Here is a 27731-nt window from a genome sequence, read left to right on the forward strand (position 1 = left end):
GGCTCCAGTAACCCCCCCCCCACCCCCCCCTGTTTTACATTGTATTTGCGACAATATATTTAATTAAATATTCTAGGTTTTCCAAGTACATTGGGAGTGTGTCCTCACACTGCTCTGCCCTTTGCTCTTTGCACTGAGATGCCCTGCAGCCCCTTCCCTCTGAGCAACTAGTGTAGCAGGAGTCTAGTTGAAGCAGTTACTCAGAGCATTGGAGGGGAGTTTTGAAGCATCTTAAAGAACTACAATCCTGGAATATAAATCCATATATCACAGTCCTGCTGCTACTAACAACTTACATCTCTCCAGGGACAATACATAACACTGGCTGCAGCCTCAGGGTCACGTTTGCTACATTTGCTGACAGGTTCCCTTTTACATAAAACGTGTAAGTTCCTTTTAATGTCTTATGGCTTGCAGATCCTCCTGACCCCCTGTTATTCAGGAGAACCACAAGGCTCAGCATGTCTCTGTAGAATACTAGGGTAACAAGCCACAAGGGTGAATCTTTGTTCCTTTCTCATCTTTTGGGCCGTTGCTGGTGACTGCGCTGCTGTATTAGTTGCCTGTGTTAACCCTCTGTGTGCCGGCTGGTTCTGAAGAGAGCGGGTCTTGGAGGGTTAATTGTCGCTTGTCTTATTGTTCTCGGCTGTTATGCCTCCGCAGCTCGTGACGGGAACATGTCAGCCTTCTGCATGTGCAATTAAGAAATCCTTTCTGATTAACGTGACAGGCCTGTTATTAAACTGTCTCCAGGATTTCTCTCTAAATTGTGAGATGGATTAAGTGAGCAGCTTCTAAAAATCACAGCCCCCCCCTTCCCTCGCCCCCCTGTATCCCTGCACAGCTGCTTATAGGGATGTGTGTGAATATATAGCTACATCCTAAAAATGGACTCCCGCTGCCAGTCATCATTGTAGGAAGACCCCCATCATCCACTCCTCCAGCATAAAGTGTATAAGAAGTTAGCTCCTCCCTCTGTGATGTCATCATTAAACTACCTTTACATTTCCCAGGATTCCTTGCTTATTAGGCTATTCAGTCCCCTCTTATCCCCCCTGGGTGACCACTATCAGCATGTAGGAACGATATGGCTCACAATGGCGTCTATCTAAAGTTAAAGGGTTAACCCACCTTTAAATTTCATATATTTGGAAAAGATTATAAATAATATACAAAATTTTGAACAATTTCCTGCTTGATGATCGAGTGAAGCGTTACATGGGATGGCGCCACCTGGTGTTCAGTATATGGCAATATGCACGTCCACCTCCTGAGTTGAGTCTTGTGGTCGCACATGCTCAGTCACTCCCCCCACAGACCGATCTCTGCATAGTGATCTCTGTACACTGCAGGGTAGCCAATAGGAATAGCTTCTTGCCCTGCTTGCCAGGAGAGGAGCAGAGCATCTACAGTACATGCTGGTGTAGCTGTGAAGACTCCTCCTGCTTGGGAGGTGCTATTGTCAGCTGCCAGAAGGGGGAAGGAGACTGATTCTGGCATTGAAACTAATTGTCAGGCAGTATAACCTAGACCAGTCTGAAAATGTACCAGATCTATCACAGCAGACCAGGTTGTATGATAAATATAATATCTCTGCTTCATGTCAGTGGATTGTAACCTTCCTCCTTACGTCCTAGGCCGGCCACTTTCTCATTACCTAGTCCTGCTTTCACATAGCTGAGGACTTGTTACAAAGTATCGGTGAAGGCAGAGCTCATAACACACATCTAAATAATGATTATTCTTAACTGCCCTGATACATTGTTACAACCCCTCAGCTGTGTGAGCAGGATCAGGCGGGGAGGAGGGGTTTCTACACACTTCTCATTGATGAAGGACTGAAATGAATTCACGTCTGACTATGGCAATATCCGCTCTGGCTACCTGCTGCGTGTATATGATTAACCCTGTACTCCCCTGCCGCCTCTCAGCCGCTCACATAATAGACAGATTTGGAGGCGCGGAGCGTTTTCCTTGTCGCTCAGAGTCTATTTTTCATGTTTGTATCAAAGTCTGGTAATTGTTTTACACAAAAGAAACTCTGTCTCCCGGGGTCGGAGTCATTTCTCCCGGTATGAATCCTGATATTCCTCTGGGGAGGGGAATAAATGGAATAGATTTAATTGTTTTCTGCTCCTTTCTGAGAAGTTGACGCTGCAGAAGTTGTGCTCTCCTGAATGAGGAAGTACCAGAAGGTCTCCAATGAGTGTATAGGACTACAAGTCCCAGCATGCCTTATTAAAGGGTTGTGGCTATCAATAGTAGTGATGTCCAGGGCTCTGGAGCCACCTATGTATTAGGTAGTCGGCTGGAGGAGGATGCGCACAATTACAATGAATAATATTCATTTGTAATTCCTTCCATTCCTAATTTTATATAACGCCAACAGATTCCGCAGCGCTGCACAAAACTTGCCATATCAGCCCCTGTCCGGGGGCTCACAAACTCCTAGTAAATGTTGGCCTGGATGGAACTTGGACCCAGGACCCCAGGCTTCAATATACAGTAGAACCCCAAAAATGGAGGGCTCACATTATGCTCCTGTTAGGAAATGTGCAACCATGTTGCAACTTTTCTAAAATACAAAACGTATTTCGGTGACTTGTCATCCAAGATTCCACTGTACCTGGTACATAGATAATATACATCCATAATACTGTGGCCTCTTCTGTGACACTACTGCTCTCTCTGCATTTAAAAAAAAAAAAAAGTTTTCTGTATTTTCGGATATTGAGGGCACAGAGCGCCATCTGCTGGCAGTGTTCATAAATGGCTGGAAATTTTGTGCAGTTACATACACTCCTCCGCTAGGTGGCGACCTTTCCTTGCTGAGCGCCCAGCGCTGTGATAGATGGAATAGATCTGTCTCAAAGGTTCTACAAGTAACTAATAACATGGAAGGGCTGGAGCCTATAAGTGATGTGTGTTTGCTTTTTTCGACTTAATTGATATAGTGCACATTATCTCTGTGCTGTGACATCACTGTGTGTATTATCCCTGTACTGTGACATCACTGTGTGTATTATCCCTGTGCTGTGACATCACTGTGTGTATTATCCCTGTGCTGTGACATCACTGTGTGTATTATCCCTGTGCTGTGACATCACTGTGTGTATTATCCCTGTGCTGTGACATCACTGTGTGTATTATCCCTGTGCTGTGACATCACTGTGTGTATTATCTCTGTACTGTGACATCACTGTGTGTATTATCTCTGTACTGTGACATCACTGTGTGTATTATCCCTGTACTGTGACATCACTGTGTGTAGTATCCCTGTACTGTGACATCACTGTGTGTAGTATCCCTGTGCTGTGACATCACTGTGTGTATTATCTCTGTACTGTGACATCACTGTGTGTATTATCCTGTACTGTGACCTCACTGTGTGTATTACCCCTGTACTGTGACATCACTGTGTATTATCCCTGTGCTGTGACATCACTGTGTGTATTATCCCTGTGCTGTGACATCACTGTATGTATTATGACCTGCGTTTAGCACTTGGGGGGCATCTCTGGATCCTTTCTGGAAACTTGTTCTTGCTAAACTAATACCCTGGTTCCCCCTGGTGTGAGATGTTTTTGGTTTTCATGTATTTTTTTTTTTGCATTTTTAAAATTCAATACGAGACAAATTAATGAGTTTTGTAAATGGCGCAGGGCGGCGGGAGGTGCGGTCGATGCTGATTAATTGACTCTTCTAATGCAATAGCAGGTAACGTAATGTTCAGGGAACTTGTACTGCACCGAGCGGCTGCCGCTCAGGACCATTTGATCTGACATCACCCCAGAGACCGTACCAAACACTGGCTGCACAGAGCACAGCAGTGTGAGGATACAACCCTGTGTAATCCTGGAATTCAAGCCCATATATCACAGTCCTGCTGCTACTAACAACATACACAAAGGTCTGATTACACCTCTCTGCAGGGACAATAGATAACACTGGCTGCAGAGAGCACAGAGCACAGCAGTGTGAGGTCTGATCACCCATCTCTGCAGGGACAATACATAACACTGGCTGCAGAGAGCACAGAGCACAGCAGTGTGAGGTCTGATTACACATCTCTCCAGGACAATACATAACACTGGCTGCAGAGAGCACAGAGCACAGCAGTGTGAGGTCTGATTACACCTCTCTCCAGGGACAATACATAACACTGGCTGCAGAGAGCACAGAGCACAGCAGTGTGAGGTCTGATTACACATCTCTCCAGGAACAATACATAACACTGGCTGCAGAGAGCGCAGAGCACAGCAGTGTGAGGACACACTCCCTGTGCACTTGGAGAAGCTGCGATCCCTGTTTCACAGTCCTGCTGCTACAAACACATTCAGATGTCTCATAACACATAACTCCAGTGATGATAGCAGTCCTTCCATGGTCACACTTGCTGATGGTTTCCTTTTAGTTACCCAGTGCAGAGAATATTTCGTGTCCTTAACCCCACGTGAACCGGACCTGCCCCTTCTCTGCGCTTAAGATCTCAGTTACATGAAACAACTGTCTATATCTGTCCGGCCGCAGCAGCTGCCGCCATGTGACTGACACCAGCAGGCGCCCGCCCAAGCCAGTGCCACCTACTATTATATCATCTCATTATAAGGTCGTGTTCACATGTGGCAGGCGGATGCAGATTATCTAACTATCCGTTATCCATAGAATTCACCGTAAATCGGGGACCTATTCCGTAACCTTCTAACTATTCAATGAAGTCACTTAAGCCCCTCCCACTTCAGGGTGGGGGTTGCACATAGTCATCCCCTTTAAGAGTCCAAAAGCAGTTACTCAATTCCTCTCCATAACCAAGAAGTGTTCGATCCAATGGAGTCCACTGACACTGATAAAAGGGTTAAGGGGTTAAAGCCACCTTTGTGACCTCTGGATTAAGGACTCCTTCGTTGTGTCTGCTTGTTAGCCTTAAAGGGGTTGTCCAGAATTTGATAAACATGTCTGTATTTTTTTTTTTTTTTTTAAGACAGCGCCTCTCCTGCACACTGGTTATGTGTGGTATTGCAGCTCATTCCTCTTCACTATTACTGCAGCCCTAGACACAATCCGTGGACAGGTGCGACAATGTGCAGTCATGGGGGATGTTACATGATTAGAGTAACAGACTTTGCTGCATTGTAGAACAGCGCCACCCCTGTGCCCAGGTCGTGTGTGGTATGGCATTTTATCTTCATGTCCCTTGTCAGACCCTGCCATAATCCTAATTCTGTGCCATGTAGGATTCTATTATACGCAATATCATGTTAAGTGATATCATAAGTGGCGCTCTAGCGCGGCATGGTGCCAGTGCATTAATATCTGAAACGGCGCCCCCCTTGCCCATAGGCTGTGCCTTGTACTGCAGCTCTAACTACCCGAAATAATGGAAAATGTTCTATCTAGTTAAAAAAAATTAACTTTTTTTTTCCCAAATCTTTCTTAATTTTTCTCAAAATGTTTGTCATTTTCTCTTCAGTTTGGTTGTGCCCCCCCCCCCCTACATATTATTAGGATTTAGTAGATTCCTTGGTCTAGTTTTGGTGCCCTGTGCCACCCAATCAGTGCAGTGTGGGCTGTGCCAGGGGGAGCGGAGCTGCAGGCAGAGCGGGCGGCACAGGAGTGTGCGGGGTGCAGCTCTCCAGCAGACATGCTCTGTGGGCTCAGGAAGGATCTGCACTCGGATTTTGGTGAGTGGACCTCCCTTCTGGACTGTTTATGCAGTATATACGGGTACTGGGTGCCCCGGTATATGTGTGTGTGGGTGCCCATCTGTGCCAACTGACTAGCATTGAAACTTTGCAAACATTGCCTTATGTGCACTTGTGGATTGTCTGCCGGGACTTGTGGTTGTGCCGCCTCTGTGTGTGGATGTAGCAGAGCTGAGTTTCTTTGGTAGGGGATATAGGGATATTCACAGGACTGCGGGCAAGTGCCGGGTGCAACAGGGAGCCCCCAATATGCCGGTGTGCCATGGTGACCATGGAAGGACCTGATTGAAGAAAACTTGTGCTGTGACTTTGCTGATCCAAAAAAAATGTTCACAAACGCCCTCTGCTCTGCTACATCTGTATAAATGGTCAATAAGTCGTTTTTAGTGTGAGGCAAGCAGCTGGCAAATGTGATAGATACTACTGGACACTGCACCGTATAGCTGAGCTCTGCTACATGTAAGAAGTGCCAATGTATGGAAGAGTTGTCACTCTGCGGGTGGTGTAGCTGAGCTCTGCTACATCTCTCTGTGTGTAGTGACGTGTATACAGGTTTCTAGTGTGGAGCCGGGATGAGGCTGGAGTCTGCAGCTCTTTGCACGGTGTAGCTGAGCTCTGCTGCATCAGCGCCGGGTTTGTTTGGACAGTCGGGATACATTGTGCAGATGGTATTTTGGGAATGTGCGCGGTTCACATGTTCAGGAATTCTCTGCTCACCGTGAGATGAAAGTTTAGAAAAATAATTATAAATATAGTGAAAAATCTCCTTCTGGCGCCCAACACTAATGGGGTCATCCTAGTGGCAAGTGGAATTAAAGAGCAGGTCACTTCAAGGGCTATTCCATTAAGAATTAGCAACTTATAATGTGCTGGAGGAGGATATCAGTCACATATGATGTAATATCTGTACTGGAGCCTCCAATCATTGTCTGGGTGCTATCTGGGGTATACTAAGTGGCACCCATGTGGGCACCCGCCCAGCAGAACTTCTCCTGAAATTCTCTTGCATCTGCCTAAATAAATTATTTTGTGAGATTATTCTTGGTTGGAGAACCCCCTGGGCTGAAGAGCTGACTCTCTGCTGATATACCTGTTGCCCGGGAGCTTGTTGAGCTTCCTCACCCATGAATACAATGTAAAAGAAATGTGCACCGCAAGAGATCCGTAGGCGCAGGGTGCGGCTGTCCATCACTGGGGGCTCGCTCAGGTGGGCGACCACCACATTATCGGAGAGGGAACCTAGAAAATCCTAACGGGGCCACAACTGGGGGTCGTGGTCTGATTCCTGATTAGGAAGAAGAGAATGAATGTAGCCTAAGCTGGAGATACAGGCGACCCCTGACTTACAGGCGACCCGCGGGTACACCCTGACCTCTGTGCCCTCTGGATGCCAGTAATGTTGGCTCCAGGCTGCAGTGATGTGCTGCTGTAAGGTGTTTGCAGTTCCGTTTTATTGTTAAAAATTTTCAACATTTCTAAATCTAGTCTCACAGGAACCAAAAAATACTTTGTCTGGAGTTACACTTACCAAATATACTTGTTCCAACATACAAATTAAGGGGCTGCCTGTGCTCTGCCCCGTCCACCATGCTTTCCCTTCCCACATCTCTCCCCAGTCAATGTAATAGAAGATACAGAAGACTGTATAGAGAGGGGGTGACTGGAGTCCTGTACATCTATATACCCCCCCCCCCCATATGTTTACATATGAGCGCCCTCCCCTCCCCCACATTGCGCTCCCCCCTTCCCGGCTCTCGGACGCATGGAAAGTTATTGAATACATTAGTTCTGCTCGGCCGCTCCTCCGTCTATCCTGTAAATCCATAATAATTATAAACCGGACCCGTCCAGGATTTCAGGATGTGTCACGTCCCAGATCATCAGATAGGGACATAGGATGTGGGAATGTGACTGCAGAGGTCAGAGGTCTCACTAAACAATGAGGTATAAGATATTTTTGTTTGTGTCCTATATCAATGGGTGACACCCACCCATCGGGTGCTGCATGGTGCCCCCTCTCGCGTTATGGCGGGTGTCGTGCACCAATCTGTAGGATTTCTCGCCACCCCCATCCTGCCTGCCCAGCGCAAGAGGCCGGAGGGTTAATGGTCCATTAGTCGGGATTTTCTATATGATTACCCATCACACGCACACAGGTCACCGGCCCCGGGCCGAGCCCCTGTCACTTACAGCCTGAAATAGTCAGATCCAAAGCCATAATTACAGAAACTGAGCGACGTGGGAACATGAGAGACGAGGAGCGGGGAACCTGAGCGAAATGAGCTGATCCAGGGGGAAAAGGACCAGAACCGGGTAAAAATGGCACAAATACAACGTTATTAAGTGTGGAACAGGTTATGGCAGGTGGGTATTCATGCCCTCTCCGGTATGGCGGCCGGGGCTTCACCTCCTTTTGTTTGGGCAGATTTCGGTGCAGAGGAACCTGGGTGCTTCCTACATCTGAATACAGGCGGTCCCATACTTAAGGACACCTGACTTACAGGCGACCCCTAGTTACAGACGGACCCCTCTGCCCCCTGTGACCTCTGGTGACCTCTGTGGATGTTACTATAGTCCCAGATTGCAATGATCAGCTGTAAGGCGTCTGTACTGAAGCTTTATTGATAATTCTTGGTCCCATTACAGCAAAAAAATTTTAAACTCCAATCGTCACCGCAGCCAAAATTTTATTTTTCTACAATTATAAAATATATATTTCCAACTTACATACATATTCAACTTATGAAGAAACCTATGGAACCGATCTTATACGTAACCCGGGGACTACCTGTAATTTCATTGTTGTGCTGCTAATTACAGGAATTGGGAACCTGAAGAAGTCGTCGTCCCGACCCCTCAGTGCCCCCCCTCGGTCTATGGTGGCGCGTTGCTCTGGGTTACCGCTCACTTACAGGCAGATAATAAACCTGATGTGTTTGCTCTCACTCCGAGCCGCCTCCTAATACAGAGCAGGTATCAAGATAATCCGGGTCTAAGAGCAGAATTTTAAGATTTGCATAATTCAAGCAAAAATATATAATGTCCTAGATTTACTGAACTGCAATGTATTAACTCCTCACCAGCCGGAGCCAAGTCATCCATGTGTTATATGGGAAAGAGGCAAATGAATCCTGAGAGCCGGAAAATCTTGACCAAAGATCCCCAGGTTATACCGGCTGTACATATATCATTATATACAGGAGATCTCCAGGTTATACCAGCTGTACATATATCATTATATACAGGAGATCCCCAGGTTATACCGGCTGTACATATATCATTATATACAGGAGATCCCCAGGTTATACCGGCTGTACATATATCATTATATACAGGAGATCCCCAGGTTATACCAGCTGTACATATATCATAATATACAGGAGATCCCCAGGTTATACCAGCTGTACATATATCATAATATACAGGAGATCCCCAGGTTATAGCGGCTGTACATATATCATTATATACAGGAGATCCCCAGGTTATACCGGCTGTACATATATCATTATATACAGGAGATCCCCAGGTTATACCGGCTGTACATATATCACTATATACAGGAGATCCCCAGGTTATACCGGCTGTACATATATCATTATATACAGGAGATCCCCAGGTTGTACCGGCTATACATATATCATTATATACAGGTGATCCCCAGGTTATACCGGCTGTACATATATCATTATATACAGGAGATCCCCAGGTTATACCAGCTGTACATATATCATTATATACAGGAGATCCCCAGGTTATACCAGCTGTACATATATCATTATATACAGGGAGATGTACATATATCATTATATACAGGAGATCCCCAGGTTATACCGGCTGTACATATATCATTATATACAGGAGATCCCCAGGTTATACCGGCTGTACATATATCATTATATACAGGAGATCCCCAGGTTATACCGGCTGTACATATATCATTATATACAGGAGATCCCCAGGTTATACCGGCTGTACATATATCATTATATACAGGAGATCCCCAGGTTATACCGGCTGTACATATATCATTATATACAGGAGATCCCCAGGTTATACCGGCTGTACATATATCATTATATACAGGAGATCCCCAGGTTATACCGGCTGTACATATATCATTATATACAGGAGATCCCCAGGTTATACCGGCTGTATATATATCATTATATACAGGAGATCCCCAGGTTATACCAGCTGTACATATATCATTATATACAGGAGATCCCCAGGTTATACCGGCTGTACATATATCATTATATACAGGAGATCCCCAGGTTATATCATGTTCCATACAGATACAATGTATCATTCTCCTCCTGATGATTCCGGGATGAATAGAAACCTCTTCCCTCTGCACATTTTTAGTAAATTAGAATCTCTCTGTGGGGTCTCTACTTCTTCCTATAAACCAATTATATTACACAGATGATTGGCAGAGCGTCTGCAGAGCGTCTGCAGAGCGTCCGGGATCTGAGACGAGAGGAGATAAGACGCTGCGTCTTAATTCCCAATATTTAACGAACGTCCCTCCTGTATCAGATTGTACGTGTTTTGCATATAGGAAACTTTTCTTAGATCTAAATTGAGGAGAAAAAGTAGTCAAATAAATAACATAATATATAAAGATATCACCATGATGCCCCCTATAGGGCTGAAAATAATCCTCTTGGACTATAAAGGCACCTGTCAGTAGCAGTGATCATACAGACTGCAGCCAGTGCTATGTATTGTCCCTGGAGAGATGTGTCATTAGTCCTTTTTTGTATGTTTTTAGTAGCAGAAGAACTGTGATATATGGGGACAGATGTATCACATGTTTTTTAAATTAAAAACAAGAATAGATGTAGATGACAAGTAGTGGGTTAAATTCTTCACGTGATTTGCAGAGGCTCAGGGTGTGGGGTCTCGGAATGGCAGCAATGCCGGTCCTGTCATAGCTCTGCCCCTCCAGGTTATTTAAAGCGGAGCCCAGTGCCCGTGACGGGTTGGGGTCCGCTCCCTCTATAGACGATTTACATGACACTGATCCTTTCTTCCCCTGTCACAGGTTCTGCAATGATCATGAGAAGGGGCGGAGCTGTGACTACCTCCTGGTGTGGGGTCACCTCCGGCCCTCCTGTCCTCCCAGATCTGATGGCCGCAGCCTTCCAGAATTCATCTAAAAGTTCTTTTGGAATTTTAATAGAATTCTAACTTTTTTCTGTATAGGTGCACCCCCCCTCTATGACCTGCCGGGTAGGCAGTGACTCCCTGTACCCCGGTGTAGCAGGTGCACCCCCCCTCTATGACCTGCCGGGTAGGCAGTGACTCCCTGTACCCTGGTGAAGCAGGTGCATCCCCCTCTATGACCTGCCTGGTAGGCAGTGACTCCCTGTACCCTGGTGAAGCAGGTGCATCCCCCTCTATGACCTGCCTGGTAGGCAGTGACTCCCTGTACCCTGGTGAAGCAGGTGCATCCCCCTCTATGACCTGCCTGGTAGGCAGTGACTCCCTGTACCCTGGTGAAGCAGGTGCATCCCCCTCTATGACCTGCCTGGTAGGCAGTGACTCCCTGTACCCTGGTGAAGCAGGTGCATCCCCCTCTATGTCCTGCCAGGTAGGCAGTGACTCCCTGTACCCCAATGTAGCGGGTGCACCCCCCTGTGTGACCTGCCGGGTAGGCAGTGACTCCCTGTACCCCGGTGTAGCAGGTGCACCCCCCTCTATGACCTGCCAGGTAGGCAGTGACTCCCTGTACCCCGGTGTAGCAGGTGCATCCCCCTCTATGACCTGCCAGGTAGGCAGTGACTCCCTGTACCCTGGTGAAGCAGGTGCATCCCCCTCTATGTCCTGCCAGGTAGGCAGTGACTCCCTGTACCCCGTTGTAGCAGGTGCACCCCCCTCTATGACCTGCCAGGTAGGCAGTGACTCCCTGTACCCCAATGTAGCGGGTGCACCCCCCTGTGTGACCTGCCGGGTAGGCAGTGACTCCCTGTACCCCAGTTTAGCAGGTGCACCCCCCTCTATGACCTGCCAGGTAGGCAGTGACTCCCTGTACCCCGGTGTAGCAGGTGCACCCCCCTCTATAACCTGCCAGGTAGGCAGTGACTCCCTGTACCCCGGTGTAGCAGGTGCACCCCCCTCTATGACCTGCCGGGTAGGCAGTGACTCCCTGTACCCAGATGTAGCAGGTGCACCCCCCTATATGACCTGCCTGGTAGACAGGTGCACCCTCGGTTTTCCGCCATCTTTCGGTTACTCCTTGTCTCATTGAATGGTTGTGCTATTTATCGCCGCGTCACTCTCGTGCAGCGGCTGATTTACTTTGCAGAACTTGCCGTGTTTTGCCTCGGCCTCGCGCGGTCCTTGAAATCTTTCTTATCTGAGGCCGATAAAATATAAAAGAAAAGTATAAAATAATCATAAGATCCGAGACGGGAAGTTACCGAGGGCATAAACCATGTCAGACTGCGATATTGATATTCTATACTTGTGTTACTTTTCATGCAATTCTTGGTGGTTCTCTTGGATTTGGGAGGTTTTGGTGCAGAGCGGGGGGGGGGGGGGGTGTGGCGCTGGTATAACATAAAGCAGCAGTGGCGGTAACTGATTGTACATCAGGGAGATTCCAGGACCAGACACTCCCCTGCTGGGCCCACATATAGTTCTGTAGGGTCCATAGTGGGGTCTCTGGTGTCCCTACAGGCACTCGGAGATCTGGTCTGGATCGGCTGGGACATACAGTATCCAATAGCTGGAGACCACTGCCTTAAAGGGGTTGTCACAAGATTCATTGTTCTCATGACTGGGGGGGTAACTGTTGACATAGGGGGGTAAAATGGTTGGTTGCTTTATTCATTCGGGGTGATGGTGTGTCCTCACACTGCTGTGCTCTTATTGCAATGCTCTTGCTGCGGCCTGACCCTTATCCCCTGTGAGATTTGTGTGTGTGGTTTGTACATTAAAGTGCAGTTTCCTTCTGTACTTTAAGGTTCTGTCTATCTTCTTCTTCTAGATGATGGACCGTACTCCAAAGGAAGCAAAGATTTGTCGGGGAACGATGTTGCGTTGGTCTCCAGACGTCAGAGCATTCCCGGTAAGTGTTCCCCCAGTGCTACTAATGCAGTTACTTATTACTTAGAAACCAATCGCTCTCTTAACACAAAGTAAGTCCCTTTCACTTCCTTGTGGGAGGGGTTATCTTGGCCAAGTTGGAAGCCCCGCCCATGAGGAGCCAGATCTTGATAACTTGCTTCAAAGCAAGCTCTAAGAGCTAAAGTGTGCTCCAATTGAATTTAATACATATATAAGAATATGTCAACAGTAATTATCATGTAGACTCCAACCAATGTGAGGTAGCAGTCATTTGGATAGCTGTTTAGTCATACCTTGTGTATGTTGTGGTTAGTAGCAGCAGGACTGTGAAATATAGATTTATATTGTAGCTTGCAGCCTTGCTGTGCTCTTGACTCTCTGAGCTGCCAATGTTATGTATTGTCCCTGGAGAGATGTGTAATCAGACCTCTGTGTGTTTTTAGTAGCAGCAGGACTGTGATATATGGATTTATATTGCAGGATTGTAGCTTCAAGTGCACTGGAGGCGTGTCCTCACACTGTTCTGCTCTCTGCAACCAGTCTTACGAGAGCTGTGTTGAACACTCTAAGACTGGTTGCAGAGAGCAGAACAGTGTGAGGACACACCCCCAGTGCACTTGAAGAAGCTACAATCCTGGAATATAACTCCATATATCACAGTCCTGCTGCTACTAACAACATGCACAAAGGTCTGATTACACATCTCTGCAGGGACAATACATAGCACTGGCTGCTGTCTGCATGGTCACTCCTGCTGATGGTTTGCTATTCGATCAGACCTCTCCCATTAGATGTATCTACCCATCGCACACATCTTTTGTATCTTTTGTATCAGTTTCCATTCTGTATTCCGCTGCAGAGACTTTAGAGACTTTTTGACGATTGTTTTCTTAACTCCCCTGAATAATCCTGACTTCGTGCGAGTCGCCTCGAAGCAGCGGGGCCCCCGAAACTACAATTTAAATTTTTGTCAGGGCAGAAATTAAACCCCAGCAAGGAAGCATTAATATCCCCGCAAGGTGCCGTGTGCAGTCATATTAAGCCGTGTGCGCGGGGCATGCACCGGGCGGCCTGGGCAGCTGATAATTCCAGCAGCAGCAGGTGAGACTGATAGGACGAGGGCTCCCGCCGAGCAGCCAGACGTCCACGAGCCATCGGATCAGCACCGTGTGCCAGATTAACCCTTCCAGTGCCCTTTCTCTGTGAGCGCTAATGCACCGCACCATCGATACCTGACGCGTTTCACTGCTTTTTCGGGTCAATGAATATTTATATACTTTAAATTGAGTGAAATGCTCTTAGTCGCCGTCTCCTGAGGCTCAAGTATTTTGGATATTGACTTCCTTTCCCAGCTCATTTTCTGAATGTGGGAAAGCTGGGTGACAATGATCCAGAACAGAACCTATGGCACTGTGTTGGGTCGGTAATATCTGTGACCTGGTATGTTATTCTGTGGAATATTAGTATACGATTTACTTGTATGGGGGATGTCCTATAGGTGCCAGTAGATCCGGCAGGGTGAGGGGTGTGGAAGTCTTGGGCTGAACCTGGGGGAACTGTAAGACCCATCATTGTCCTCGTAGTCTATAACCCGCTGTGTGCCGATTATTATAGACCGGGCAATGGCACTGTGTGCAGGATGAGACTGGCACCCCAGCAGCGGGCATCTGTGCCAGTGCTGATAACCTCGTCTTCTTGTCCCTTGTCAGAGGAGTTTCGTGGCGTCACCATTGTGGAGCTCATCAAGAAGGAAGGCAGCACCCTGGGACTGACCATCTCTGGGGGCACAGACAAGGATGGCAAACCCCGAGTGTCCAACCTCCGGCCGGGGGGCCTGGCAGCCAGGTGAGCGCTGGGCACCGCTTCCCTATTACTGCCGGGAAGTGACCGTCACTATTGTAATCTTTATCTTGTATCACCGCAGGAGCGACCAGCTGAATATCGGAGATTATATCAAATCTGTGAACGGCATTAATCTGACCAAACTGCGGCACGAAGAGATTATCAGCCTCCTGAAGAATGTGGGCGAGCGGGTGGTGCTGGAGGTGGAGTACGAGCTGCCCCCGGTCTGTAAGTGAACGGACTGCAATAGAATATAATTATCAGAGTATAATAATACAGGAACCGCAGAGTGAAACATTCACAGAAGCAAAAAAGGAGCTTCTCCTATACTCAAAGGGCTCATACACCCTCCTTATTACTCCTGTCTTCAGACCCCAGACCGCGCCCCTCCATATAATCACGCACATGGACCGCGCCCCTCCATATAATCACGCACAAGGACCGCGCCCCTCCATATAATCACGCACCCGGACCGCGCCCCTCCATATAATCCTGCACCCGGACCGCGCCCCTCCATATAATCCTGCACCCGGACCGCGCCCCTCCATATAATCCTGCACCCGGACCGCGCCCCTCCATATAATCCTGCACCCGGACCGCGCCCCTCCATATAATCCTGCACCCGGACCGCGCCCCTCCATATAATCCTGCACCCGGACCGCGCCCCTCCATATAATCCTGCACCCGGACCGCGCCCCTCCATATAATCCTGCACCCGGACCGCGCCCCTCCATATAATCACGCACATGGACCGCGCCCCTCCATATAATCACGCACCCGGACCGCGCCCCTCCATATAATCACGCACCCGGACCGCGCCCCTCCATATAATCACGCACCCGGACCGCGCCCCTCCATATAATCACGCACCCGGACCGCGCCCCTCCATATAATCACGCACCCGGACCGCGCCCCTCCATATAATCACGCACCCGGACCATGAAATGTCTTCAGACCCCAATCTGGATCATTATATACAATCATAATTTAGGACAGACCCCTAAGAATACTCACACCGCTGACCCCAGACCAGCTGCCAAAATATACCCAGAACCCTACACATATTGGGACCCCAGTCTAAACCTGTAAATATATTGAGACCCCAGACCCTGCTGGGGTACCGTATACTCACAGATCTCCGATATTGATGGATTGGGATAATTCTTGTGTTATCCGGTTCTCATTGTGTTTTGTCTTTGCAGCTCCGGACAACGCGGCCATCATCCCAAAGACACTGGAGATCTCCCTGTGCAAAGAGGGCAACAGCTTTGGGTTTGTAATGAGAGGTGAGTCCTGCAGCGCCCCCTTCACTACATCTATAGCGCAGCAGCCTCTGCTCCGGGGGAGGAGACGTCCTGAGCGCAGGCGACCACTGGGGGCAGCGCAGGACCATCGTCGCTCATGTGTACATGCAGCTTGCAGGGTTTTTCCATTTGCGCACGGCTGAGCTTTCTCCCCTTGTTATCCTCAGTGGTGAAATGCCCTTGTTATTCCCAGAGGGAACAGCGATCCATATCCTTCGCTCTGTAGCTCCAAAACATGTAGTGTACACGGTCCCTTTAAGAATGGGGTCTATCTATCTTTGAGAAAAATGAATGTGTTCCTGTACTTTGCTTTTCAGGAGGGGCGCAGGATGACTGGCACAAATCCCGGCCTCTGGTGGTGACCTACGTGAGACCAGGCGGACCTGCAGATAGGTAGGAGGCAGCAAACAACGGGTTAAATGTAGCACTGGCGCTGACAGCAGCGGGATCCACAGACTGGCACTTCCATAAATCCTTCCCTCATATCACTGACAACACGCAAAGAGCGCAGGCATATTGCAAACGACTGCTAATGTCTCTCTAATTCCACAGCAGACGAGGATGAGCGACTCCGGGAAATAAAACTCCTGTCTTATAGGAAAGATTTACTGAGGAAACCGCGAGCGGGAGGGAGGGCGGAGACCGGGAGAAATTACCATAAACCTTACGTAAAAGACAATATCATATTTTATGCTTTAATGCAGAATAGTGAGTGCAGCTCTGGAGTATAATACAGGATGTAACTCAGGATCAGTACAGGATAAGTAATGTCATGTATGTACACGGTGACTGCACCAGCAGCAGAATAGTGAGTGCAGCTCTGGAGTATAATACAGGATGTAACTCAGGATCAGTACAAGATAAGTAATGTCATGTATGTACACAGTGACTGCACCAGCAGCAGAATAGTGAGTGCAGCTCTGGAGTATAATACAGGATGTAACTCAGGATCAGTACAGGATAAGTAATGTCATGTATGTACACAGTGACTGCACCAGCAGCAGAATAGTGAGTGCAGCTCTGGAGTATAATACAGGATGTAACTCAGGATCAGTACAGGATAAGTAATGTCATGTATGTACACAGTGACTGCACCAGCAGCAGAATAGTGAGTGCAGCTCTGGGGTATAATACAGGATGTAACTCAGGATCAGTACAGGATAAGTAATGTCATGTATGTACACAGTGACTGCACCAGCAGCAGAATAAGGAGTGCAGCTCTGGAGTATAATACAGGATGTAACTCAGGATCAGTACAGGATAAGTAATGTCATGTATGTACACAGTGACTGCACCAGCAGCAGAATAGTGAGTGCAGCTCTGGAGTATAATACAGGATGTAACTCAGGATCAGTACAGGATAAGTAATGTCATGTATGTACACAGTGACTGCACCAGCAGCAGAATAGTGAGTGCAGCTCTGGAGTATAATACAGGATGTAACTCAGGATCAGTACAGGATAAGTAATGTCATGTATGTACACAGTGACTGTCTGCACCACCAGCAGCAGAATAGTGAGTGCAGCTCTGGGGTATAATACAGGATGTAACTCAGGATCAGTACAGGATAAGTAATGTCATGTATGTACACAGTGACTGCACCAGCAGCAGAATAGTGAGTGCAGCTCTGGTGTGCCTCGTCAGCTCGTTATCTCTGTCTGTTGCTGTGAGAGGCTGTGTGCTGCTGCTGCTCCTGAGCTCCAGGGAAAACCACCTCCACCTGGGGCCTGCTCTCTCCTCTCCCAGGGAGGGAGTGGGTTTTCAGGCATGAGCCAGGGCAGCAAGTCCCAGGCTCCTGCTTCCCGGTCTAGGCCGGCGGGAGGCAGGGGTAGCCAGGAACCGGCCAGCGCTGCGGAAGCCTTGGGGGTAAGAAGATCTGCAAGGAACAGCAGCAATGCTGCTCCAAGTACCCCCAGGCCAGCTAAGGCTTCAAAAAGCACCAAAACCCCAGGAAAGCTGGATACCTCGGGAAAGCTGGATACCTCGGGAAAGCTGGGTACCAAGGAAAAGCTGGATACTGCGGGAAAGCTGAGTGCTCAGGGAGGTGAGGCTGACCTCAGTGAAGAGGGCTGGGGAATGCTGAGGACCCGGGAGTCTATTTCCAGCTATGCCTCCCGGGCTCTGGGCCACCTCTCTGAGTACGAAGAAGCCAGCAAGACGGTGAGGAGACTGCGGGAGGAGCTCAGGTGCGCCCATGCCAGGGCAAGCTCTGCCCAGAAGAGGAAGAAGGAGCAGATTCTGGCAGAGATATCCAGGCTCCAGACTGACATCCAGGCCTTGGAGGAGAGGAAGGCTTACCTGCTGGAGAGGAGCGGTCCGTTTAAAGAAAAAATTCTTAATGATGAGCGGTTCCGGGAGATGGAGGAGGAAAAGCAGAGGCGGCTGATGGGGCTTCAGCCTGAGAGTCAGATGGAGGAGGAAAGTTCGGTACCGTGCAGTGGGCCCCCTGCAGGACAAGCGGCTATGTCATCTGCCTGCGGTTCTGCCGGCCCGGGTGAAGATAGTGACAGCCACCAGGGAGGGGCGCTGATGGAGGAGATCCGACGGCTCGAGTCCCCTGTGCACCTCCAGGACTTTACTTTTGGAGACGATCTGCCGGAGGATGCACCGGGGGGCAGCAAACCACGAAAGAAGAAGACCAAATCCGTGGAAGTGGTGAGTCTAGTCTACAGCCCCCTCCCCGTAAAACCCGAGTCGGCCGCAGGGTCAGCTCACTGTGCGAGCCCCGTTACCCAGCCCAGCGCGGGTCCTGCAGTGGACTCAGTGCCAGGGAGCGGGGAGATTACAGGTGTGACATCTGATGTGGCGATGGGCTCCGTCTCTGTTTGTGGTAACAGTGGGGGAGCAGGGGAGGCATCGGCCGCAAGGCCGGACAGTAAGGGCGGCTCGGCAGTGGCGATACCATCCAAATCCAGTGCTGTGGTGCGTCCCCCAGTGGGAGGGGGGGATAGCCCGGCACTGGTGGCAGCTTCCGGTGCCTCGGCGCCTCTTCATGCTGTTGCCGCTGATCACTTGGTTATGGGGCGGCGGCAGCGTGGAGGGGTCGCTGAGGCTGAGGGCTCCGAACCTCCCAAACCTAAACCTAAAGTCCTGTTTTGTGTCGGTATTGGAGATAGTCTGCAGAGGAGTGCTGAGGAAGGTGGGGATCAGCGGCGCCTCACACCGGCCAAAGATCAGCGGCGACTCTTACCTTCCCCTAAGAAAAGTAAAATAACATCTGCTACCGATGATGCGGAGGGCACAAGTGTGACACAAGTCGGGGTCCCCTCTGGGCGATGCTCTGCGAGGGGACCCCCGTCCCTTGTGCCTGAAGATGCGGAGGTGGTCTTGTCTGCTAATGTTGTTGCTGGTCCAGCCAGTGTGAGTGGAGTAAGTAATGTTGTGGTGGATAATGTGAATGGTGTGAGTGGTGGAGAATCTTTTCCAGCTTTGGGGGTGGGTGATGGAGTGACTGGTGGTGTGAGTGGCGCGGCTGAGTGTAACATGCAGGTGGGTAGTGTTAATGTGGTGGGTGCAGGGGTTGGTCCGGTTGCTCCCCCAGTCGCGGCCCCTATTAAGAGCTATGCCAGTGTCGCTGCTGGGGGAAGTGGGGTTCCATCATCCTCGTCTCTGGGCTCTGGGGACGGCTTTTTGCAACGGCGCCTCCTGCAGGCCTTACAGAAGGGTGAAAGGACGATCAATGTAGCGGGGCAGGAGGTTGATTTGTCGTTTTGGATAGAGAGGCACGGCCTGTCTGCCTTCCGAGAGCAAAGAGGCAGGGAGACATCATGGTCGCTCCCGACAACCGGGCCGGGTGCTAACCGTAGGAATGTGGTCCGTCTTCGGTGGCGTGGCAGTGATGTGTGTCCCCCTCGGGCACGGGTAGTTGAGCTGCTGCTGAAGATGGACTTCAAGGCGGCTGACATCTTTGCCTTGATCCATCCCTATGGTACATCTGAGTTTGATATCAGCTTTGTTCGGCCGGAGGGGCTTGAGCTCTTCTGGTCCAACTATGAGCTGAGATACAACGAGCCCGAGTGGCGGGACTTTGCTGTGCAAGCAGTGTCCCGCCAGAGCGAAGTCAAGAAAGTGACCGTTCTTACCCGTAATCATTATCTTGCTTTGACATCATGACCTGGATGAATCGTTATGGAGAGGTACTGGGAGTACCCGAGAAAAATCGAGACGAGTATGGTATCTGGTCAGGGGCCTGGACCTTCATGGTAAAGTTGAGGCGTTCAGGTAACTCAGTCGCCCACATCCCTTCATCAGCCTTCCTGGGGAGGGATCGGATCCTGATCTTCTACCGGGGGCAGCCTAAGCTGTGTCACAGGTGCGGTGACCCCACACATTTCAGCGCAAACTGCACCGTGCAGAAGTGTGCGTTGTGTGGGGGTGTCGGCCATCTCGCTGCATCCTGTACGGGACAGATTAGGTGTAACCTGTGTGGTGATCTCGGTCACCCGTACAGTCGTTGTCCTCTTTCCTTCGCTAATGCGGGCTCAACCTCAGCGGATGAAAGCCATGAGGCTGAATCTGCTGGGGAGGGGACTAGCCGAGGCGGAGGAGTGGAGGGGCCAGGGAAGAAAGACAGGAAAAAGACGCCTGCCCAGCTAAGGCGTCTAGAGAAGCGTCAACAGGAGAGAGAGCGGGGGGAGTCTCGGGCTGCTGGGACAACCTCTGGCGCTGTCCTGGAGACCTCACCTGTCGCTGAGGCCCCAGGGGATGATGTACTGGATGAGGAGGTCAGGAGGATCGAGAGAGAGGAGGGTGCCACGTCCTCAGACTCCTCCCATTATGAGAGTATGGACGAGGATAATAGGGCGTGGCTAGAGGAAAAGCGTAAGCGTGGCGCCAAAAAGAAGAAAAAGGGTAAAAAGAAGGGAGGTGTAAGATCTTCTCCCTCCCTGACTAAGGTACCCAAGGAAGGTGCAACCGACCCCCCGCTGGTCGAACTTTCAAATCGATTCCTGGCCCTGGATGGAGCCTCTCCTGCCGATGGAGGGGCTGAGAGTGAAGGGCCAGAGGTGGCGGAGCCTGCAGGGGGTGCCGAGTCTCCCCCTGGGGAGTCAGGGTCCTCAGGAGGGGAGACTGGCCCAGAGTCTGGAGACGAGGATGAGGGGGCAGGTCCTGGATCTGCCCCTGAAGCATCAGAGGTGCGGGAGATGGACACCACAATATGTCTAAAAAGGGGGTGTTCATTTCCCGAGGGTGGTGGTAAGATGGGTAAAAAGAAAGCCGTCCAACTCAATCACTCATGATGGCGGCACCCACTCCGTTGACGCTGGCGTCCATTAATGTCGCCAGCATTAAGTCTGATGCGGCTAGATTTGCGGCCTTTGATTTTCTCGGCCGCGTTGAAGCCGACATTTTATTTTTGCAGGAGACCAGGCTGCCAGATTTGGCGGCCGTGTTTAAAGCTAAGAGGGAATGGAGACACGGGCCTTCCTATTGGTCTCTTGCGGCCGAGCCGTATAGCGGAGTGGCGGTCCTTTTCACCGCACCGGTAGAATGCCGACGAGTTATTGAGTTAGAAATGGGGAGGTGCCTGATCCTGGATGTCCTCATGAAGGGACAAGAACTTCGCCTAATTAACATCTATGGTCCCCAGTCCAAGTGGGACAGGAAGTGTCTCTTTATGAGGATCAAGCCCTACCTTTTTACAAGTCGGCAGGTGGTCTTTGGAGGGGACTTCAATGCTGTCACGAGGTCCCAGGATAGGGGAGGTTCCAGAGACAAGCTGACTTATGATAGCGTCGCTCTTAATAGCATAGCCAGTGAGGCTCGCCTGGTGGATGTCCACATCCGGCACACCCCAGGCCACGCGGGGTTCACCTATTATAGGGGTAGCTGCAGGTCTAGAATAGACAGGTTTTATTTAAAGGAGGAAGCCATCTCTTCAGCAGTGTCCGTTGTTGAGGTGGAGTTCTCCGACCACTGTTTAATTTTGTTTTCTCTGAATGTTACAGAGACCCCCCGGATGGGAAGAGGCTACTGGAAGCTCAATTCGTCTCTCCTGGAAGAAGCAGAGATAAGACAATCCTTTGAGGACTTTCTTCAGAGCCAGGTACCATTGCTGGGCCTTTGTAGCAGTAAGTCAGAGTGGTGGGAGATGCTCAAGAAAAGGGTGGCGAGATTCTTCCGCCAGCTCTCGAGCCTCAGGAGCCTGGACAGGTACCGCCTGTATCAGGGCCTGAGGAGGAAACTCGAGCATCTCGTCTCGACTGGAGGTAGTCGTGAGGACATCTCCAGAGTGAAATCCTTGCTGAAGAGGTGTCAGTACGATAGACACGCATCTTTGGTTTTTGAGAGGGATTACGGGAAATACCGCTCGCCCGACCCTTACAGAAACTGCAAGATGTCAGTGAATGGTAAAGTTGTCACAGGACTGGTTGACAGTACGGGATCCCTGAAAAGGTCCAGATCAGGGATTCTGGAGGTCGTCAGATCCTTCTACTCACACCTCTTGGGCAGGAAGGATCTAGATCGGGATGTGATGTCGGCTTTCCTGGCTGAAACTGTCCCTGAGCCAGGAGTAGACCCCTCTCTTGATGTTTTGACAGAGATGATCAGGGAAGAGGAAGTCAGCCGGGCGATTGAAGGGCTCGCCCTCAAGAAATCGCCAGGCCCGGATGGCTTAACATCTGAGTTTTATAAGACCTTTAAGGACGCCTTGGTTCCCCTCTTGACTGAGGTATTCAATGAGTGTCTTTCCTCGGGCGCTCTGCCGAAGTCAATGAGGAGGTCAGCCCTGATCATCCTGTCAAAGGGTAAGGACCGATCTCGTATTGAGAACTGGCGTCCCATAGCGCTTCTCAATACGGACAGAAAGGTTTTGGCAAAGGTGCTGTTTAATCGGCTGGTGCAGTTTGCGCCCCGGCTCCTTTCGGGGACCCAGCACTGCTCTGTTCCAGGCCGCAGTACATTTAGTGCTGTGCTTTGTGTCCGGGAGGCAGTGGAGCAGGGCAGGGCTGGTAACTGGAAGGGGTACTTGCTGTCCTTGGATCAGGCAAAAGCGTTTGATCGGGTTAACCACGAGTACCTCTGGTCTGTCCTTCTGAGGTATGGCCTGCCGGGGGAGTTTGTCAATTGGCTGAAAGTTTTGTACGCAGGGGCAGAGAGTTTCCCGCTTGTGAACGGTTGGATTGGCCGCTCTTTTGAGGTCGGGTCTGGTGTTCGCCAGGGTTGTCCTCTGAGCCCACTTTTATACGTGTTCGCGATTGACCCATTCCTTAGGAGGGTTGATCGTGGGCCGTTGGTGGGAGTCGGGATGGATCGGGCAGCACCGGAAGCCACTCTAAGGGTGGTAGCGTATGCCGATGATGTCACCATTTTCGTGTCCTCGGGAGGGGAGGCGCAATGGGTGATGTCAGAGGTTGACCGCTACTCAGAGGTTTCTGGGTCCAAGATCAACCGGGATAAGTGTGAGAGTCTCTGGCTGGGAGAGGGGGATCCAGGCTTTGATCTCCCGGACACTCTTCCAGGGCCCCAAGACTCTGCCAAAGTTCTCGGCATCGAATTTGGCCAGGGGGATTACCCCATGCAAAACTGGGACGGCAGGCTTAAGATCGCCGCTCAGAGGGTGGACCAGTGGAAGGGTTGGTCTTTGACCCTCAGAGAAAGGGTTAATCTGATCAAAACTTACCTGCTCCCGTTACTGATTTATCTTGGCAGTGTGTGCATGTTGCCAGAACCCCTCTGGACTCGGGTCTACAGTCTGTTCTTCCAGCTGTTATGGGGGAATAGGCTGAACCTTATCAAGAGGGAGGTTACTTACCGCACGAGGAGACAAGGAGGGTTGTGTATGGTCAACCCTGTGGTGTTCCTAGTGAATACCTTTCTTAAGATCAATGTAGCAAACCTCTGGAAAGAGAGGGCTCCTCCGTGGGTATACTCCTGCAGGGGATGGTTTTGGCCTTTCTTCCAGGAATGGGAGACAGGAGGGCGAGTGAAGGATCTCCGTACACCACATGGGCATCTTCCGGCTTACGCTACCCCGGTTCTGAAGGTGATTCGCCGGTGGGGTCTGGGAATGTGGGAGATCAGGACCATGTCGAGGAAAATCCTTGACAAAAGGGTTCTGTTTGCCCGTTTCCAGAAGCCTCTGGCCCTCAGGGATTGCCCAAGTCGGGATCTTGGGGTGGGTTTAGGTCTTTTGAATTCCATCAGGATCCCCTTGAAGTTTTGGGACTTGACTTGGCGCTGCTTCCATGGAAAGCTGTGTGTGAGGGACAATCTGAAGTGTAGGAGCTCTGAGGAAAGGGGTTGTCCCCGGGAGGAGTGCGGTGGTCTGCTGGAGAGCATGGACCACTTCCTGCTTCAGTGCCCCTTTAACACAGAGGTGTACAACCGGGTGGGCGCTTCCATCCATTGGCCCGGGTTGGCCGGTCTCTCCTATGCGGAGTGGGCCTATGGAGCATTCAGAGGCCTGGGTGGCCGGGACCGCTGCACGTTATTCCTAGTCAGTCTAGTGGTCAGGTACCACACGTGGAACGCACGGTGTTTAGTATCGACGCAGCGTAAAATCCTCCCGGTGGATGAGGTGGTTAGGAACATTGTGGGTGACCTGGTGAAGGTGCGCTCTCTGGAGTATGAGAGGCGGGGCACGGGGAGGGCCTCTCTCCTTTGGAGGGGGTTCTCCTTTAGTGTCCCTTAGTCTGTCATCTCCTCTCCTGGTGTGGGGCTGATGCTGCACTGTAGATTTTTGTTTTGTATCTGAGCATGTAGTGATGTTGGGCTTGCAGGCGCCGAACCTGGGCTTTATGTGGTTTTGATTGATGTTGTTTAGACTTTATTTGTATTCTGTTTTCTTTATGTTGTGTTGTAATTACTGTATATATTGTATATAGTTGGGTTTGGGACATAGTGTTAGGTTGGGAGGGGGGTGATGGTGGTGGGATTTACGAACTGACCTTGGGCACTGGTCTGGACTACTTAACGCAAACTTTGGACGTTAGACCAGTGTCTGGGGGGAAGGGGAGGGTGCGGGCGAGGGATTTAGTTTAGTGTAGTGTTATGTGTATTCTGTGTTTGTTATTATATATATTAAAAAAAAAAAAAAAAAAAAAAAAGGGTGTGGGGTGGGTTTATGTTTATTTGTGGGTGTGGCTTGTGTTTGTTATTGGTTTGGTTTAGGATGTAATAATCGGTTGGGTGGGGGTTGTGGTATTTGGTGTTTATTCATTTTGGTGTATTGTAAGTTATTATTTTTGCTAGGTATGAATGGGGCTGGACCAGCAGGTAAGATATTGTATATATTGTATATTATGTTTTGTTTGTATTGTTATGTTTTTTTTTACTTTTATATAAAATAAAAGATCTACAGGATGTAACTCAGGATCAGTACAGGATAAGTAATGTCATGTATGTACACTGTGACTGCACCAGCAGCAGAATAGTGAGTGCAGCTCTGGGGTATAATACAGGATGTAACTCAGGATCAGTACAGGATAAGTAATGTCATGTATGTACACAGTGACTGCACCAGCAGCAGAATAGTGAGTGCAGCTCTGGGGTATAATACAGGATGTAACTCAGGATCAGTACAGGATAAGTAATGTCATGTATGTACACAGTGACTGCACCAGCAGCAGAATAGTGAGTGCAGCTCTGGGGTATAATACAGGATGTAACTCAGGATCAGTACAGGATAAGTAATGTCATGTATGTACACAGTGACTGCACCAGCAGCAGAATAGTGAGTGCAGCTCTGTAGTATAATACAGGATATACAGGATATTGGGGTATAATACAGGATGTAACTCAGGATCAGTACAGGATAAGTAATGTCATGTATGTACACAGTGACTGCACCAGCAGCAGAATAGTGAGTGCAGCTCTGGAGTGTAATACAGGATAAGTAATGTGTCGGTTTTGCTTGGATTGCATTAGTCTGATATACTGGAACATTCCACGTCTAGCAGCAGGGGGTGCACATACATTTTACTATTCTTTTCTAGTTATTATAGATGTAACTGGGACAGGATTAAAGATCTGAATGTCACATTTAAAAATGTCTTTAATCCAGAAGCAGCAGAACACTAGATACTGTAATAGGGTATCTATACTATTCCAGAATCTATTACTTTAGAGGGGTGACAGTTTTGATGCCAAAATCCCTTGAATGATTTTGAATCTTAACATTACAGGGGCATGCTGGGAGTTGTAGTTTTGCACAGCATTTTAATGTGATCTGTACATGTATAATGTATCAGCACTATATGCAACATATCAATGGACAACATGGGGGGGTACAAGGGTTGATTGCAATTCTGATGTGTGGAGTCACTATGTCCAAGAATATAACTACTATAAAACTGCCCCCTATGCACAGGAATATAACTACTATAATACTGCCCCCTATGTACAGGAATATAACTACTATAATACTGCCCCCTATGTACAGGAATATAACTACTATAATACTGCCACCTATGTACAAGAATATAACTACTATAATACTGCCCCCTATGTACAAGAATATAACTACTATAATACTGCCTCCTATGTACAGGAATATAACTACTATAATACCGCCCCCTATGTACAGGAATATAACTACTATAATACTGCCCCCTATGTACAGGAATATAACTACTATAATACTGCCCCCTATGTACAGGGATATAACTACTATAATACTGCCCCCTATGTACAAGAATATCACTACTATAATACTGCCCCCTATGTACAGGAATATAACTACTATAATACTGCCCCCTATGTACAGGGATATAACTACTATAATACTGCCTCCTATGTACAGGAATATCACTACTATAATACTGCCCCCTATGTGTAGTGTGTGGTGCTGTTGTGCTCATCTTGTCTTTGCTCTTGCAGGGAGGGGACCATGAAGTTGGGGGACCGGATCCTGTGTGTGGATGGTATTGCTCTGCACAATGTCCCCCTGTGTGATGCGCTGAACATCCTGCGGCAGTGCAGTCAGGACGCGATCTTCCAGATTGAGTACGATGTGGCTCTTATGGGTGAGTCGTGTTCTAGTAAATGCACCTATGTGACGTGTACAGAGGGTATCGGTGAGATATTGTAGGTTATAGTGCTGGAGGTGCCGGCTCCGGGGCACTGCTGTGCATGGATGCTGTAGGCTCAGCAGTGTCCTGCCGGGTGGTGTGTGCACAGCAGTGTTAGGATGGCTGACCCGCCGTTCTCCTCACCCCAGTAGACTGGGAGGCGGGTGACTGATGCGTCTTGCTAGGAGCCATTTAACAAGTCGGAGCCCTCCGAGGCGCAGTCACCCCAATTATCATCTGATGCAGGAAATTAATTGATTGGACCAGATCCAACTTCCTCTCCACGGATCTGAGTAACTCCTGGAGGAGCCACGTGTCTGTACATAACTCCTGCCCCAGAACACCGAATAAACCTCTCTCCATCTCTGCACCAGACACTGTGACCAACGCATCCGGACCCCTGCTGGTGGAAATAGCCAAGACCCCCGGATCCACCCTGGGAATATCCCTGAGCACCGGAGCCCACCGCAACAAGCAAGTCATCATCATCGACAAGGTCAAACCTGCAAGTGTGGTCGACCGGTGAGTAATATCCAAAGTCATTTACCATGTATGTGACAGAACATACAGTATATAGAGTTACATCCTGTATTATACCCCAGAGCTGCACTCACTATTCTGCTGCTGGTGCAGTCACTGTGTACATACATGACATTACTTATCCTGTACTGATCCTGAGTTACATCCTGTATTATACCCCAGAGCTGCACTCACTATTCTGCTGCTGGTGCAGTCACTGTGTACATACAGGACATTACTTATCCTGTACTGATCCTGAGTTACATTCTGTATTATAC

At 49.3% G+C, this 27731-nt stretch overlaps 1 protein-coding gene across 9 annotated transcripts in view; it reads left to right on the plus strand.

Annotated features, from left to right (window-relative positions):
• Positions 1 to 27731, plus strand: part of GRIP2 (glutamate receptor interacting protein 2) — a 219918-nt gene that overhangs the window by 175674 nt on the left and 16513 nt on the right. For 8 of the 9 annotated variants that reach the window (XM_072128337.1, XM_072128336.1, XM_072128335.1 and 5 more), the window contains 7 exons: positions 12697 to 12777; positions 14486 to 14621; positions 14701 to 14846; positions 15821 to 15904; positions 16240 to 16315; positions 26744 to 26889; positions 27309 to 27456. In XM_072128337.1, coding sequence (XP_071984438.1) covers positions 12697 to 12777; positions 14486 to 14621; positions 14701 to 14846; positions 15821 to 15904; positions 16240 to 16315; positions 26744 to 26889; positions 27309 to 27456 — 817 coding nt within the window. Of the gene's footprint in view, positions 1 to 5573; positions 5682 to 12696; positions 12778 to 14485; positions 14622 to 14700; positions 14847 to 15820; positions 15905 to 16239; positions 16316 to 26743; positions 26890 to 27308; positions 27457 to 27731 lie in introns of those variants that run through there. The other variant, XM_072128341.1, reaches the window with a different exon arrangement.

The sequence above is a fragment of the Engystomops pustulosus genome, chromosome 10 (genome assembly GCF_040894005.1).
Source record: "Engystomops pustulosus chromosome 10, aEngPut4.maternal, whole genome shotgun sequence".
Classification (NCBI taxonomy): Eukaryota; Metazoa; Chordata; class Amphibia; order Anura; family Leptodactylidae; genus Engystomops; species Engystomops pustulosus.